Below are 15,464 nucleotides of genomic sequence, written 5' to 3'. Positions count from 1 at the left end.
ACACAACAAGGCTGGGACAAACAGATGCCTAGAGCCAGTCCCAGCCTTGGCCCACTCCCCCAGAGTTCTCGCAGGGTTTGAACCAAAGTGGCTTATTTATACAAAATCTGGAAAGATCTTAAAGTGCCCCCGGGGAAGGGGGTCAGATTCTGCCACCAAGGGCCGCAGCTTTTGGGGGAATTGTGTTGGTGAGGTTCACATAAGCTGCTGCACCCCAGCACTCGGGGCTGGGGCGGACCTGGAAGGGGGTGCAAAATTGGGGGGGAAGAACGGTAGGAGACTGTCAGGGTTTGAGGAGAGGGTATCTGGGGAGGGACCAAGGAGCAGCGCCTACGGAAGGGGGCTGGGTGCGAGGATCAGTGCCAGCAGCGGGGATAGGGCGGGGCTGCCAGCTGGACGGAGGAGGGGGACTAGTCGAGTCCCGGGGGCGGCGGCTGTCCTCGGGGCTCGCTCTGGCCTCCAGCCGCGGCGTGACCGTGACCGTGACGCCACGCACAACTAGGACCGCCCCCTCCTCTCCCTCCCCCTAGGCTCCGCCCCGACGCCGCAGGGCCATGCCATTCCCCAGGCCCGGGGGAGGGGTACTCGGCTCACCACCCCCGCGGGAAGCCCGGGATGCTCGCCAGGACCTCAGACCCTCCGGGGCCGCGCGGCCAGGTGGCCGGCCGGGGCGGGGCGGACGACGTTGTCCAGATGCAACCTTCGCCCCGGTCCATTCTCCCTCCCCCCACTCGCAGGCGGCTGTTTTCTTCAGATCTGGGCACCACCCCAGGACACTGAGACACGCAGACACCTCCCCTTCCCTGCCCCAATTCTTCCGAGGCTCACTGTAGCCCGCAGACTGCCCCTCACCCCCGGGGAAGGGGGCTCTCCCCCTTCATTCCCCTCCACCCCATCCCCCTTCTGCAGCAAAGACTCGAGTCTTTGAATAAAACTGCTGGTCAACAAACCGAAGGGAGGGGGCACCGTCGTGGTTGGGGGTGGGGAGCTAGTGTCCAAAGCAGGGAGCCCCGGCCCAGCTCCCCATGCCTGTGGCCCTCCACTTCCCCTTGGGATGGAACGTCTCCGGAGCTGAAAGTTTCATTTATTTTAATACTTAAGGATCTTCTGCGCGGATGAGAACCTGAGTATAGTCCAGAGGGCAGGGGGGAAATGTGACCAAAAGCAAGTTGGGTGCCTCCCCCACGGCTCCCCTCCCCTTCCCATCTATATAAATATCTCTACCTACCTACCTACCTACCTACCTACCCACCTACCCACCTACCTACCTACCTATCTATCCATCCTACCTACCTACCTATCTGGCCTCTCAGCCGCGTCTCCTCCAGCAGCTGGAAAAGCCTCCCTAAACACCCTCCTCGCATCACCTCCACTCTTCCCTTCTTCCATACAGCTACAATAGACGCCCAGGCCACTGCCCCAACTTGCCTGAGCTAAGGTACCTCTGGGAGGGACCGGGATGGGGGAGGGGAATGACAGTCAAGTGGCCCAGGGCGGCTGGGGGAGGGAGCTCCGAGGGAAGGTGGGAGGGAGAAACGCAGCAGCAGCGATCTGGTGCTGGTGGTGTCCTGGCATCGTGGGTGCATCCCACCGACGGGGAAAACGAGTCATTTGCCCCTTCCTGGAGGGGAAGGGCTGCAGCTCCGACGAGGGGCCACCAAGAAGGGCTGAACTTACTCCATCCAGCACCCACCCTTACGGCAAATACTCATTGGTCATGGAATTCCAGGTGAAGAAACTGAGGCCCGAAGGAGGGGAAACCGATTTACCTAAGATCACACGACTACTTAGTGGCACAGCTCATAGACTGAAGAGTATCAGTCGGAAAGGACCCTTAGAGATCTAGTCCGACACTCTCATTGACAGGTGAGGAAAACGAGGCTAGCTGGTGAGGTCCAAGCCCTCCCTGCTTCCCCAGGAAGGCTCAGGTGCAGTGTAGGAGACCGTCTGGGGCTGGGAAAGAGGAGGCACCTTCCTCCTCCCTCCCCCCATTATCTCCTCAGGCAGCGGCAGGGTCCCCCAAGGGCCAGTCACCTCTTCTGTCTCCGAAACTGTCGGTAGAGCCACTGGACAACGAAAGGCCACAGGAGGAGGAGGAGGAGTGTGGGGGTGGAGAGCTCCAAGGCCCAGGGCCCCTGCTGGGATGGGGGGTTCTACAGGAGGGAAGGAGAGGATAAAGGTGGGGGGAGAGGCCCATAACTTGAACCCAAGTCTAAACTCTCCTTAGCCCTTGACCCAGCTCAGTCTCAACATCCACCTCTTCCTAATATCCCAATGCACCAGTCTCCCCTACTGTCCCCTCTCCTCCCCTCCCCCCCAACTCCAGCCCAGCTTCCCCAACTCTTACCCTCCCAGCCTCTGAGATGATGGAGCCAGCAAGGAGCGAGCCAGGAGAAGGATAGACCAACCAGGAAGGCACCCAGTTAAGAGTTAGTTCTTTTATCCAAAATCTTTACCTGCAGCCCCAATCTTGCTGTCTTTTGTATGGTGATCTTTAAAATTCTAGTTTCATATAGATGGAGGAGTGTGGGAGGGGGGAAGGGGAGTTACTGGGCCCAAATTAAGTTCAAGGCTCATTCACTACTCCTATCCCCTTTAAGGCCCTCAAACTAAACTTAGGCCCTTCTATTTTATTAAAAATGTAATATCCTCTGGGGGTATGAAAGCAAAAGACGTGGGCATCTCCAGGAGCAGTGATGGAGGGTCGTTAGAGATTGGGTGCTGATGTCTAACCTAGTGAGTTCCCAGGGGAGGTCCTCATATCAATCAAGGGATAGACTATGTTCAATAGTGAACGACTCTCTGTGACCCCATTTGGGGTATTCTTGACAGAGATACTGGAGGGGGTTGTCATTTCCTCCTCCAGATCATTTTACAGATGAAGAAACTGAGGCAAACAAGTGACTTGCCCAGGGTCACACAGTGCCTGAGGGTGGATTTGAACTTAGGTTTTCCTGACTCCAGGTCAGGTGATCTATCCACTATGCCACCTAGGTGCCAGCTCAAGGGATGGATAGGGTCTGGTTTATGGTGAAAGGAGAAAGTCCTAGGGCCAAAGGTAGGCCACCTCTGGATTGCTTCCAAGGAAGAGGCAACCGGGGTCCAAAGGACAAATGCCCTTTCCCACCATGCTTCAGCTGAGGCCACTATCTAAACCTAGAATATCTCTCTCCCTCTTCCACATTACAATCCCTTTCAAATCCTACCCATTTGTTAAAGCCCAGTTCAAGGACCACCTTCTCCAGGAAGCCTTCCCTGATCTCCCAGTCCACATCAACCTTGATTCACACTAACACTGTTGTGTACTTGTACTGTATGATTGTAACCTGTGTATGTGCCACCATCCTCTAAAGCCATACTTGCTGCTTTGATTGTGAGCTGGCAGGGCCAGGGCTTTTGAAGGCTATATGGGTGGGCTTCTAGTGCATTAAAAAGCCTGATTGCCCATTGCTTGAACCAGCCTGGCTAAGTTCAGAGACGCCTGTCCTCCTTATGAGGTCGGCCACCAGTTACTGAACTATAAGGCCACAGCAAGATTTAAAGACTATTCGCTAAATTTCAGACTAAGGGCACTAACCTGGACTCCAGAAACGTGTTTATTTTTAAAAATATTTTGACCAATATTTCAGTATAACTGGTTTCTTTGTAATCCTAGGTACTTCATTTCATGCATTTAAAAACATTCTTCTGAGAAGGGGGTCCGTAAGCTTCACCACAATGCCAAAAAATAAAATTTAAGAACCCTTGTTTTAGAGGGATCAAAATCTGCATCACCTGAAGGACACAAACCCTTCCATATGGAAAATACAGCCCTAGTAGGGCTGTCACATTCTGCTACACAGGTGGGAAGTGACTTACCCAAAGTCACATAGCTAACAAGTGGCAAAGCAACAGACTGAGGAATATAGGCTCCATGAGGGTAAGAATGCTACCTTCCCGTGTGTTTGCATCTTCCACAGTACCCAGCATAAGGTTTTGCAATCACTGGACACTTAATGTTTCTTGACTTGAACATAACTAAAATGCCTGCTAGTGAGACTGGAAAAATAGATTCACTGGGCCAAGATGGAGGCCTGGATCAGACAAAGAGAGGCCCCGCCCCCCACCTCCACATTGGTGCTAGCATAGGTTATACATCTTTTCCCCAAACACCCTCAGGCCCAGCCCCCACATCTCTGAGAGAGGTGCAATCTAATGGGAACCAGGGAGGAAGAGGACAAGCGTGACAGACTAGCTTTAGAAAGCCATGTCAGGTATTTCCAGATCCTGCCCTGAGTCCCCAGTCGCTGAAGGTCAAAATGTGATAACTATCCTTGCCTAGCTAGGAAGAACAGTGTTGTCGTTCAGTCATGTCCGACTCTCCCTGACCCCAGATGGGGTTTTCTTGGTAGAGATACTGGAGTGGTTTGCCATTTCCTTCTCCAGCAGGCTAAGACATAGTTAACTTCCCCGAGGTCACAGACCTTGTCTGTGTCTGAGGCTGGATTTGAACTATGGTCTTCCTAACTCCAGGTTCATGGCTTTACCCACTGTGCCACCCAGCTGTCTCCGATTGCATCCAGGTTCTAAAACTGAAAGGGAAAAGGGGTGGGGGAAGGGGCAGGGGAGGTAAAGAATAAGAATTCAAGGACTTTCTATATGTAAAACATGTCATCAATCATAAGGAGCCAGCAGAGAGGTAGGGTAGACACCCAAGAGTCCCTGCCACTCCCTAGATTTAGCCATCTCCCACTTGAGGACTCTCCAAAGCCCAGATTTGGCTAGATCGGGCCTACTTACAGGCACACTTTTCCTCTGCAGTCAGAAGACCTCAGGAGTTCAGAAAGAGAGAGAGAGAGAGAGGGAGAGAGAGAGAATGTGCATGCACGTGTGTGTGTGTGTGTGTGTGTGTGTGTGTGTGTGTGTGTGTGTTACTGCCTCTGTATATGTTTATATATAGGGTAGCTAGATGGTACAATGGATAGAGCTCTGGCCCTGGAGTCAGTTCAAATCTAGCTTCAGACACTAGCTGTGTGACCCTGGACAAGTCACTTAACACTCTTTGCCTCAGTTTCCTCATCTGTAAAATGAACTGGAGAAGGAAATGGCAACCCTCTCCAGTATCTCTGTCAAGAAAATCCCAAATGGGGGCACGAAGAGTCTGACACAACTAAAACAAGTGAAGAACATATGCCCATATGCATATATGCCACCAGAGATCTGTCTGCGTGTGACTGTGATGAAGAAGGAATAATTGCCAGACAGGACTACTAAAGGTGAGGGGGTGAGAGCAGGCATGGGTGACCGGCTCTCAGCTGTTCAGCTTTAGGAGGGGATTGGCTGCCGTCTCTTGCTTCTCCCTCACATGTAAGTATGAGCAGCCTGGATAGAAGAGGAGGGTCGGAGGAGTTAGCTTCGATGCCCTTGGGGACAGCTCAGCCAAGGGAGCCAGGAATGCCTGCTGGCATTCCTCCTGCTCCCCCTTTCTGTTCCTGGGGTGCAGTCTCACTTTCCAGATTGAGGAAGCACGAAGGGAAGGGCTGCCGTGGTGGGAGAAGATCCTAGAAACCTGTGGCCGGGATGCTGAACTACAATCCTGGGAGCAAGGTCCTCCAGGAGAGGAGCCTGGGGCCCTGAAGGCAATGGAGAGGCTGGGCCAGGACGAGAAACCAGATGGCCTAGTTCCTAGTTTTGATTTCAGAGGCGGTTACATGGGACAGTGTTGGAGTTGGAAGACCTGAGTTTGAATATGTCCTCAGGCACTTATGAGCTATGTGAACTCTCAGCCTCAGCTTCCTCACCTGCAAAATGGGATAATAACACCTCTCTCATAGGGTTAGTGTGGGAATCAAATGACATAACATATATAAAGTACTTTGCAAACCTGAATGGGCTATGTAAATGCTAGCTGCTGCTACTGCCAGGCCTACTACAATTATTATCCTGGAAAAAGGTTTCTCAGTTTCTAAGAAGATTACTACTACTACTACTACTATAGTCTATGGGAAAAGGTTTCTTGGTTTCTAAGGCAATTACTACTACCACTACTACTCTACTACTACCACTATTATTATTATTCTTCTGGGAAAAGGTTTCTTGGTTTCTAAGGGGAGGGAAGGATAAACGGGTGACCCATTGGTGGGTAAGCTGAGGGAAAGGGGCAGATCTGGCTCAGATCCCAGTGTGATTTCTCACTGACCCCTTTCTTCCTTGTGACTGTTTCAGAGAGGAGAGCTCACCTGTGTAGGGTGGGGCAGGTTCTCCAGACACCTCAGCCTCCCCTGGACATCCTGCATGCTCTCCTGCAGGGCTCGAACCGTACTGGCCAGCCAGGCTTCAAACTCCTGGGGACTTTGGGGAGCCCTTCCCACCATCTCTGCACAAACAGATAGAGAAGAGGGGCTGTCTTCATCCTGTGGCATCCCCCTGGGCCAGCCCAGGTTCAGACGCCCGGTAGAGTAGATAAAGGACAGGAGTAAACAAAGCCTCCCACACTCAATTTCCCTTGAATCTCTACAGAAGTTCATTTTCTGAAAGCCCTTCTAGCACATCCATGAAGCCTAAGCTATTTTCATGCCAGTCCTGGAAAGACGACAGGGATTATTCTCCATAATTTGCAAGACTCAGACCCAGAGTACTTTAGACCACTAGAACCAGTCAGGGCAGTAGGGGAGACAAGACTGGAACAAAGGGCTAAGAACTCATGCAGGGATGGGGTGGCTCTGCCTCCTTCACTGCTGTCCCTAGAGGGGGCACAAGCAGAGCATGGAGAGGTGGGGACTTTGCCCAACCCCACCTCCTACCCCTTTCCCCAGTAACTTGGGGTTCTGAGAGTCAAGGGCATCTGCCTGTGTGGCAGCCCCGGGCAGAAGGCTGAACTCCCCAGTGCCCTCCCCTGCCCCCCTCTATATTAAAATACCAACCCTGGACTTTCATCCCAGCAGTGTCCCAAGGGGGAGGGTGGGGATGGAAGGGCCAGAGGTGAAAGCAGGTGCTGGGAATGGAAGAGAGGAAGAAGATCCCAGGAGAAAGGAGGGGGGAGGAGGGCAGGGCAGGGTGTGAGTCACCTCTCTCTCTTGGAAGCAAGTGGTCACTGCTGATGTCAGTCTCTCCTTCAAGGGCTTCCTTCAACTCTTCCTGCAGCCACTCACCCTGAAGGGAGAAATCCCAGGGGAGGAGAGACTAAGACTCGATCACCTTCTTGATTCTCCCCCCAAGCCCGATCCCCTGGGTCTTGAAGGGTTGGGTGGCAGAGGCAAGGGAGGGATAGCCTTGAGAATGGGGTGGCAGGGGTAGAAGAAACACCTCACCTGCTCAGGCTCTAATTGTTCCAAGGAATCACAGAAAACCTCAGAATCCAGGTCCATGGAGGCTCTCCCATGGATACTGGGAACCCTGGATAGCTGTGCTTCTGTGAGGGGAGGAAAAGGAAAGGGGGTAAGGGAAGAGAGGGGGCTGATGGCCTCTGGGGCCCAGGCAGAGGCAGTAGCTAGTTCTCTAGGGCTGACCCCCTAGAGTCAGGGGAAGTGTGTGTGTGTGTGTGTGTGTACGAGCTAGAGAACAAGAAAGGGGAAAGAAGAAAGGAATGAGGGGGAGGAAGGGAAGAATAGATGGGAATTGGGGTACAGGGGTGGGGGAGTGGAAGAAAGGCAATGAGACCCAAAGACTCAAGGACACAGTTCGAGTGAATGAGGCCCTGACCTAGAGCCATCCTATTTCTTGGCCTCTGGCTGACACATCATCCTTTCTAAGCTAAGTGCTCTAGAACCGAAGTGTTCCATGGGGTATGGAGTGTGAGCATACCCATTCTCAGGTTTGATCTTCTCCTAACACTTCTTCATGGTGGGGTGGGGGGAAGCCCTTCACTATCTTATTATCTGCCCCAGCTGACTCCTGCCCACTCCATTTCTTAACCTCAATTCTACAAACTTTAAAAAAAATTCATTGATAACCATATTTCAACATAATTGGTTTCCTTTGTAACGCTATGTAAATTTTGTTTTATGCATTTAAAAAACCATTCTCCTGAGGAGTCCAAAGGCTTCACCAGACTGACAGAGGGGTCCATGGCACAAATAAGGTTAAAAACCCAATACAAGTAGCAGGCTCCGCACTCCCACCTATTCAATATTGCAATCAAACTCACTTGTATATGTGTGTATGTGTATGTGTATGTTTGTGTGTATGTGTATATGTATGGTGTTTTTTTCCCATTTCCCACCTCCATGACATTGCACGGTAAGTACAGGCTATACCTCATGCTTGGAATGTTCTCCTTCATCTCTACCTCTCAGAGCCTCCTCCTCCCTCCCCCTAGCTATCTTCAAGGCTGAGATGGAGTCTCACCACGTACAAGCAGCCTGTCCTGACTCCCCCAGCTGATAGTGTCTCCTCAAAATGATTTTCTGTTTAGCTGTGTGTATGTGGTTGCTTGTTTTCTCTGGTAGACTGTAATTTCCCTGAGGGCCAGGATTATTTCATTTTCATCTCTTGTATCCCCAGCTCTTGGCAGAGTACTCAATTTTGTTGAATTAAATTAAATCTAGGTAGATACTGACCTAAAGCCTGGGGCGCTGGCTCCTCAGGAGGTGGTAGGGGCTCAGGGGCAGTTCTCACATCCCCATTTGGCATCTTCTTCTGAGCTGCAAGGAGGTGGGACAGGTGGACACACTCTGCCCAAGTCAGCCCCTCAGACTCCCCTTCTTCTCCCCCCACCAATATAAACATATCTACTTGTTTCCAGACTAATTCCTCCAAAGAGGAGGGAGGCAAGGAACAACAGCAGTAAAAGCTGCACCAATCCCCACATCCCCACCACCACCATCCTGGTACCCACCCATGGCACTGGTTTTAGGGTTTTCTTTCATGTGGAATTGGAAAATTCATGGATTTTAAAGTTGGAGGACCTGAGTTCAAATCCACTCTCCTATTTCCAATCTATGGAATCCTGAGTTAAGTTACCTTACCTCACTGGGCTATGGTTTTCTAGTCTGTAGAACTAGGGGTATTGACAAGATGATCTCTAATAACCCTCTGGGGATCCCACAATTCCTTCTTCCATGACCGCATAAACTCCTTCTTTCAGCTCCATGATAACTGAGTAGTTCAGAACCTTGGTCTGACTCTGACTCTTTTCTACCCAGTGTTGGCCCTTTTGGGGGGAGTCTGACCTGTGAGTTTCTTCAAGAAGGTCTCTGGGGGCTGAGGCATGTCAGGGATCATTTCGTACAATGGCACAAAGCACTCAAACATGTCATCGTCCACCTCACCCAAGGGCACCGTGTCTATCACCTTATGGGAAGAGGAAAAAGATGGCAGCCAGTCCAGCAGTAAATGTTGCCACCCCCATCACCACCCAACTGTGGCCACTGTAGGCTCAGCCCTGGCTTGAGAACCACTAGGGAAGGAGTCAAGGGAGACAGGGGCTGGCCTGGTGGCTTGGTTCACCATGAGAAAATTGGAGTGGAAACAGCCTTGGTCCATAGGAGGACCAATAAGGGTCACTGTGGGCATGCACCCAAGTCCAGTGTGTGGGACAGTAACCATTTAGCACTGGGAGAAATGGGTCTAGACTGGGAAGGAAGCCTGAGGAAGACTTTACCTTCTGGGCCACCACCTTCATTTCTGCAATATAAGCTGCCATTGCTTCCTCCTGGCTCATCCTGCCCAGACTGTGCCAGGCATCCCTGGAGGGCAGAGTTCTGGTCACCAAAGGAGCCTCCACGAAGGGACAACTGTCCCAAGAGGACAGTACCATGGAGCTGGGGCAGGGGGAGGAGGGTGCTTTACCATTTATAGCGTCCAATAGGGTCCCAGAAGCCAGGCCTGGGCACATGACAGGGTCCCTGGGTAGCCTGCTTGTAGTAGCTGTAGAAACGCAACATCTCCTCATAGGATGGGCGATAAGAACCTAAGTGGTTGGGGTGGTGGAAGATAAGAAAAGCCTCGAACCATCATGCCCCCAGCTCCAGGGGGAAGTGGCCAGGGGAAGTTTGGAGTGTCCAGAAAGGCTGCCGAAGGGAGCCCTGAGGCAGGCTGAACAACCAGATACTGCCTAAGCAGATGCTTCCAGGGGTGAGGAGTGGGCCAAGGCTGAGTGCTGGAATGGGAGGCGCCTTAACTTTTGAAATATCAGGTAAGTCAAGGTGTCAGGGACCAGAAAGCCTCCTCTACATCCCTGGAAACTTTTGAGGATTCCAAGGAGTGACTGGGGGGAAAGGGGGACCTCCAGACTGGGATCCCTGAGGGTAGGGAACACCGGAGGGAGAGGGCAAGGGGAATGGGTGGGGACTGCCACTGGCCTCACCATTCTTGGGTAAACTCTGGATGACAGTAACTGCAGCGTGGAATTGTTTTTGACGGTCTGGCTCTGAACCTTGCCTTTCTGTTCCCATCCTGAGCTAATCGTGGCCACTGGAAAGGAAGAGAAGCTTGGGTGGGTGGTGGTGAAGATCGCTGTCTCTTGAAGACTTCCTACAATAACAAACTTGGGTGAGTGCTCATCTTAGACGGGGGACAGGAGCTCCGGGGCCCCCATTCCCCAACTAGAGCTCACCATACTCCATAGCCCCACCTTTCCGATGGGAAAACTGAGGTCTTCCTTTATAGGTTTTCACTGAGAGTCCAGAGCCGAGACTGGAGTCTTTCCCAAAGTTGGACGGGTTCTCCCCAGGGGCGGGCGGGTCCCGGGATCGGTTCGGAGCTGGCCCGGAGCCCCGGAGAAGCAGAAGAGCAGAAAGGACGGCTTGTGCCCCCGGTCTGCTTCCCCTCCAGACGTGCCCTTAGCTGTTAAGCTCCCCTTCCCCAGATGTGTCCCCAGCTACCGCGCACAACCCCCAGGGAGGCAGCCCTCCAGCATGCAACCCTCCACCCCCGAGTCCCCCCATACCGGGTGTACCCCCGTTGCTTGGCACTCACCCCGGCTGCCCCTCCTCGGCTCGCCGGGCCCGGACGGGGGGGTGACCCCTCTCCCTAGTGCCCCAGGTTCTCGACTGACCTCCCGGCGCAGTTGGAGAGGCTCAGGGGGTAAGGGAGAACGGACAGAACCCTCAGCCAATAAGCAAGGCCGTTTCACTCTCGCCTTCCGCGTTTCGTCCACTAGGCGTGGGTCTTTCAACTTCATGCAAATCACCGTGCTGCTGATTCCCAATCTGGCGGTAGTATTACAGCTCTCCCCACCGCCCCTCCGCTAGGACTGAGGAAGGCGGCCAGCGCCCCCTGGTGGAACAAAGAGGCGCCTGAAGAGGAACCTGAGCGTCCTCTTGCGGGAGAAGGGGACCACAGCCACCTGGGCCCCGGAATCGACGTGTCAACTTGCAGGGCGTCAATTAAAAACTGGGTTCTCTGGTTGAATTGAGTTGGATTTCCAAGGGAGTTTGAGGAAGAGAGACTCGAGGAGATATAACACGTGCAAGGCAGTGGCGGAAATTCGAGAAGAGTAGCAGGGATAATAAGGAGAATGTTGTTTTTCGGGTCCTACTGTGTACATCGGGGGTGGGGTAATTGCGGACTGTCAGGGAGTGCGCTGCATGCCCCAAACTAGCAGTAGGCGGCGCTGTGCCCACGCATTTCTGACCCTGACCCCCGGCACACAGCCACACACCCAAACGGACATCCCAGTCCCGGTGCACATCTACACCTCAATCTCTTGGGAAGGACTTAGATGCTGCTTGCACCTGTGACGCATAAATAGCTCATCACTGCATGTATCATTCATCACTGAATATCACGTGCGCAAACTCCCACAGGGACACCTCGCAGGAGAGAGAGGTGGGAAGCTGAGCCCTAGGGAACCTTGGCAGACATTCTGGAAGCAGGAACCGCAATCCAATCCGGGGCCCCAATCTCCAAAACTGGAAATTGGAATCTGAGCAGGGACTGTTTCACTTTTGTGTATTTGTATTCTCAGCGCTTTGCATACAATAAGTGCTTAATAAATGCCTTTTAAAAATTCATTCTTTTATTCATTCATTCATGCTAAGATTGCCAAGGCCTGCTGATTTTAGCTTGGTAATGTCTCTGCATCCACTCCCTTCTCTCTTCTGACACTTGCCATTATCCTGGTGCTGGCCTTTATCTTCTCATACAATCACCTGCTGGTTGGTCTCCCTGCCCCAAGCCTGTCCGCACTGCAGTCTCTCCCCCACACAGATGTCATAGTGGTCTTTCTAAAGTGCAGGTCTGACCATGTTGCTTCCGTAATTAAAATAAACTCCATTGGCTCTCTATCCCACCTTCAAGATCAAACATAAAGTCTGTTTATCATTCAAAACCATCACCAGCCCACCCTCTCACCTTTCCAGTCTTACACTTTGTACCCTTCCTTCTCCTTCTCCTCCCCCCGACCGCGATCCAGTGACACTGACTTCCTTGCTCTTTCTCGAAAACTCCATCTCCTGAATGGGGCATTTTCGTTGGCTGTCCCCCACGCCTGGAATGCTCTCCCTCCTCATCGCCACCTCCTGGTCTCCTTAAAGTCCTAGCTAAAATCCTACCTTCTTCAGGAAACTTTTCCCAATCCCCCTTAATTCTAGTCCTTTCTATTGATTATTTCCAATTCATCCTGCATATAGCTTGTTTGTACATGGTTGCAAACATGTTGTCCCCCTATTGGACTCTGAGAAAGAACGGTCTTTTGCTTTTCTTTTTATCTCCAGTGCTTGGGATTGTGCCTGGCACATAGCAGACGCTAAATAAATGTTTATTGATTGATTGACTAAGGTCTCTGCCACCTCAGCTCCCGTGAACGAATTCTCTCCTCCTTCCTCCCCCGTATTTCTCTGATAATAGAGGAGGCAGCCGGCTCTGGCGTCATGGGGGTTAATCCAATGACGTCACCAAGCTGAAGCAGTGGAGGGGGAGATTCCTCCCTCCTTTCTGCATCCTTTCCCCTCTTCCTTCTCCTCCCCCCTTCCCCAGTTCTCTGACACCGCTAGTCCCCAGCTCGGCCATCGCAGGTCTAATGCAGTTTCCGAGCTGGAGGAGCCCCATACCTTTCATCAGGTGGCTTTTGCCCATCTTTATTTCCCTGAACCCCACACCCGACTGCCCGGGTTTGAGGAGTGGAAGGAGGAGCTCAGTTGCAGATGCGAGGAGAGGAGACCGGATTCCGGAGTCTTCAAGGGGACCGGGAGCCCTTGCAAGCCCGGCACAGGGGCTCAAGGAAAAGCCGGGGCTCCCCTCCGCATCGCTCCCCATCGCTACCCTACCTGCCCCCCGGCAAAGCTGGAGCAACCTCTGGGTGCTTCCGAGTCAGTCAAGTTCAGGATCCACAGGGATGGGGGAGGGGGCACACTGGGTGGGCATGAGGGAGGGCAGAGACCTGGGGGCACGGGACAAGCTGACGGGAGAGTTTGGATAAGGTGGAGCACCGCACAATCACGGGGTGGGGGGTGGGGGTTCAGCTCCGCCTCAATTCCTAAGACCTCGGGAAGCGGGAGATCCCGCCCCCACGGTCTTGGCCTCCCTCCCCTTTCCTTCTCTTCCCACCCTCTTCCCACCCTCTTCTTCTGCTCACTCCGCCTCCTTGTCCGGCTCCTTCTAGTTTCTCATTTTGGAACCTGGGAGCCGGAGCCCCGTCCGGGCCCCGGACGTCTCTTCATTCCTGCGCCCAGCGACTGTGTCCCCAGACCACACTCTGCCACGGACTATGCTGTGCCCTCGGTGGAAGAGACGGAGTGGCCGGGAGCTGGAGCCCTCGTTCCGGATCCTGGTCTCGGACGGCGGGAGCCAAGAAGGGGCCGCGCTGCGAGCGCTCAAGAAGATGGGTTAGTGACCCGGGTCGGGTCGGGGCCAGGAGGCTGGGTAACCCGGCCTCGGTTGATTTGGTGGGGGCGCAGACGGGGCCCCCTGCAAAGGGGGAAGGGGTCTGGGTTGTGCCGTCGGGTGTAGAGTGTGAGTATAGGCTGATGTCCTCGCCACCCCTCTGGGGACTCCCTGCCCGGACAGTCCTAGAACGGGAGGAGAAGTCTAATGCTCTTCTCCCTACTAGGGAAGCCCTCGGAAAAGTTTTAAGGCTGTGAAAAGAACTGGGGGCTGGGGGCTGCAGAGACTGGGGACGTGGGACTCGGACTGGAAAGGCGAAAGGTTTAAACAGACCTCTCCCTGCCTAGTCCACGGTCTTCCTGCTCCTGGATTCCGGGATCTGACATAGAAAAGTTAGAAAGTTTGTTTGCAAGAAAAGTGGTCTGGTGGAGGGGCAAAGCCTTTTCCTCTGGAAACAGAGTTCTAAACGGTTGTCAGGTTGCCATGCCAACTCACAAGTGCCTACTTAACTCATAATGTATTATATTATATAATGTATCACATTAGATTGTGAGCTCATTGAGGGCAGGGACTGACTTTTGCCTCTTTTTGTATTTCCAGCAATTAGTACAGTGCCTGACACATGGTAGGCACTTAATAAATGTTTATTGATTGACGTAGGGAAGGAATCTATACACTGAATAGTAAAGATCAGAAAATCATAGATTTGGACCCTGGAGGAACCTTAGGGTCGCCTGGTTCAATCCTTCCAGAAAGAGAGGTTCAGAGAAGTTGAGATTTGCCCAGGGTCACCCAGCTCAACTTTAGAGACGGGAATAACAGCTGGGAGGTAGGCTGATGATTGAGAGTGTAAAGAGAACCGGCTTATAGATTCTGGGGACTTACATTGAGATGTTGACCTTACTTGCTGCCGGTGGAGTGACAGTGGACAAGTCACTTCACCTCCTAAGATGTTTGTCTATCAAATCAGATGCACCCCACCTGGGTGAAAGAAGAAAACAAGTGTTTATAAAATGCCTATTAGGTACCAGGCACTATGCTAAGCGCTTTACAAATATGATCTCATCTGATCCTCTTGGCTTGCCACGGAAAGTGCCTTGATTCTAGAGATCAGGTGGATCCCTCTTGAGGATCTGTGGAAGGAGGAAAAGCAGGGGGTTTGAGAGAACAGTTGTGTAGGAACTCAAGGATCCGTTGAAGCATTTAATAGTAAGAGTGGTGATGGTAATACTCTTTACCTCAAGCAAGGTCCCTTTAGTATAATTTATTAAATGCCATGTTATGTACAAGATGCTAGTATTAGAACTAATAGTAATGATTATAATAATGACAGTAATTGGTACTCTAGGAGTGGACATTAATAGAGCCGTGCCAACCGAGAAGCATCCTGGTGATTTAGACAAGCAGCGGGCCTTGGAGCTAGGAGGACTTGGGTTCAAATTCTGCTTCTAACATATACTGACTGTGAGACCTCAGCTGAATCATTTAACCTCTCTATGTGTCAGTACAGGACTAAAGATCTGGATAAAAGAATGGAGTTACGATTGGAAGGGCAGGGAGGGGAGGTTGCCCTGGATCTGCCATTAATGTGTAATACTGGGCAAATTACTTCCTCCCTCTGGGATTCAATTTCCTCCTTCCCAAAATGAGGTCTACTGGATTACTTCATAATGTCTTAAAGATAAGATTTCCTTCTAATGAGTTATTGTACGATTTCTATG

General features: G+C 52.2%; 2 protein-coding genes across 5 annotated transcripts in view; one reads left to right on the top strand and one right to left on the bottom strand.

Annotated features, from left to right (window-relative positions):
• Positions 1 to 1,068: 1,068 nt before the first annotated feature.
• On the bottom strand, positions 1,069 to 11,001 carry ACBD4 (acyl-CoA binding domain containing 4). 4 transcript variants are annotated; one of them, XM_036755220.1, is made up of 11 exons: positions 10,897 to 11,001; positions 10,286 to 10,392; positions 9,769 to 9,889; positions 9,581 to 9,665; positions 9,150 to 9,270; positions 8,538 to 8,621; positions 7,290 to 7,390; positions 7,047 to 7,131; positions 6,219 to 6,355; positions 2,035 to 2,153; positions 1,069 to 1,769 (listed from the first exon to the last, which is right to left on the bottom strand). In XM_036755220.1, the coding sequence occupies exons 2-11, from the start codon at positions 10,371 to 10,373 to the stop codon at positions 1,766 to 1,768; spliced, it is 945 nt and encodes a 314-aa protein (XP_036611115.1). In that variant the 5' UTR covers positions 10,374 to 10,392; positions 10,897 to 11,001; the 3' UTR covers positions 1,069 to 1,765. The 4 variants fall into 4 exon arrangements, with proteins under 4 accessions (XP_036611115.1, XP_036611113.1, XP_036611114.1 ...); XM_036755218.1 differs by having other exon boundaries at positions 1,073 to 2,153; XM_036755219.1 differs by lacking the exon at positions 10,897 to 11,001 and adding an exon at positions 10,553 to 10,643 and having other exon boundaries at positions 1,752 to 2,153.
• Positions 11,002 to 13,146: 2,145 nt separating this feature from the next.
• PLCD3 (phospholipase C delta 3) overlaps positions 13,147 to 15,464 on the top strand; it is a 30,079-nt gene continuing 27,761 nt past the window's right edge. Inside the window, exons 1-2 of the mRNA XM_036755216.1 lie at positions 13,147 to 13,229; positions 13,523 to 13,745. Of these exons, the coding sequence (XP_036611111.1) occupies positions 13,628 to 13,745 (118 nt within the window). The 5' untranslated portion in view covers positions 13,147 to 13,229; positions 13,523 to 13,627. The remainder of the gene's footprint in view (positions 13,230 to 13,522; positions 13,746 to 15,464) is intronic.

This window comes from Trichosurus vulpecula, chromosome 4 (genome assembly GCF_011100635.1).
Source record: "Trichosurus vulpecula isolate mTriVul1 chromosome 4, mTriVul1.pri, whole genome shotgun sequence".
In the NCBI taxonomy this organism is placed as follows: domain Eukaryota; kingdom Metazoa; phylum Chordata; class Mammalia; order Diprotodontia; family Phalangeridae; genus Trichosurus; species Trichosurus vulpecula.
The sequence above is the reverse complement of the archived record's forward strand: the minus strand, read 5'-3'. Positions and strand labels throughout refer to the sequence as shown.

Bases quoted from the DNA above. Each gene is read 5' to 3' on its own strand.
- ACBD4 (XM_036755220.1), bottom strand. From the start codon at position 10,373: ATGGGAACAGAAAGGCAAGGTTCAGAGCCAGACCGTCAAAAACAATTC. The intron at 7,132-7,289 runs GTGAGGTGTTTC...TTCTCCCTTCAG, and splicing joins AACAATTAGAGCCTGAGCAG to GGTGAGTGGCTGCAGGAAGA. The intron at 2,154-6,218 runs GTGAGCTCTCCT...TCCCTCCTGTAG, and splicing joins ACCTGCCCCACCCTACACAG to AACCCCCCATCCCAGCAGGG.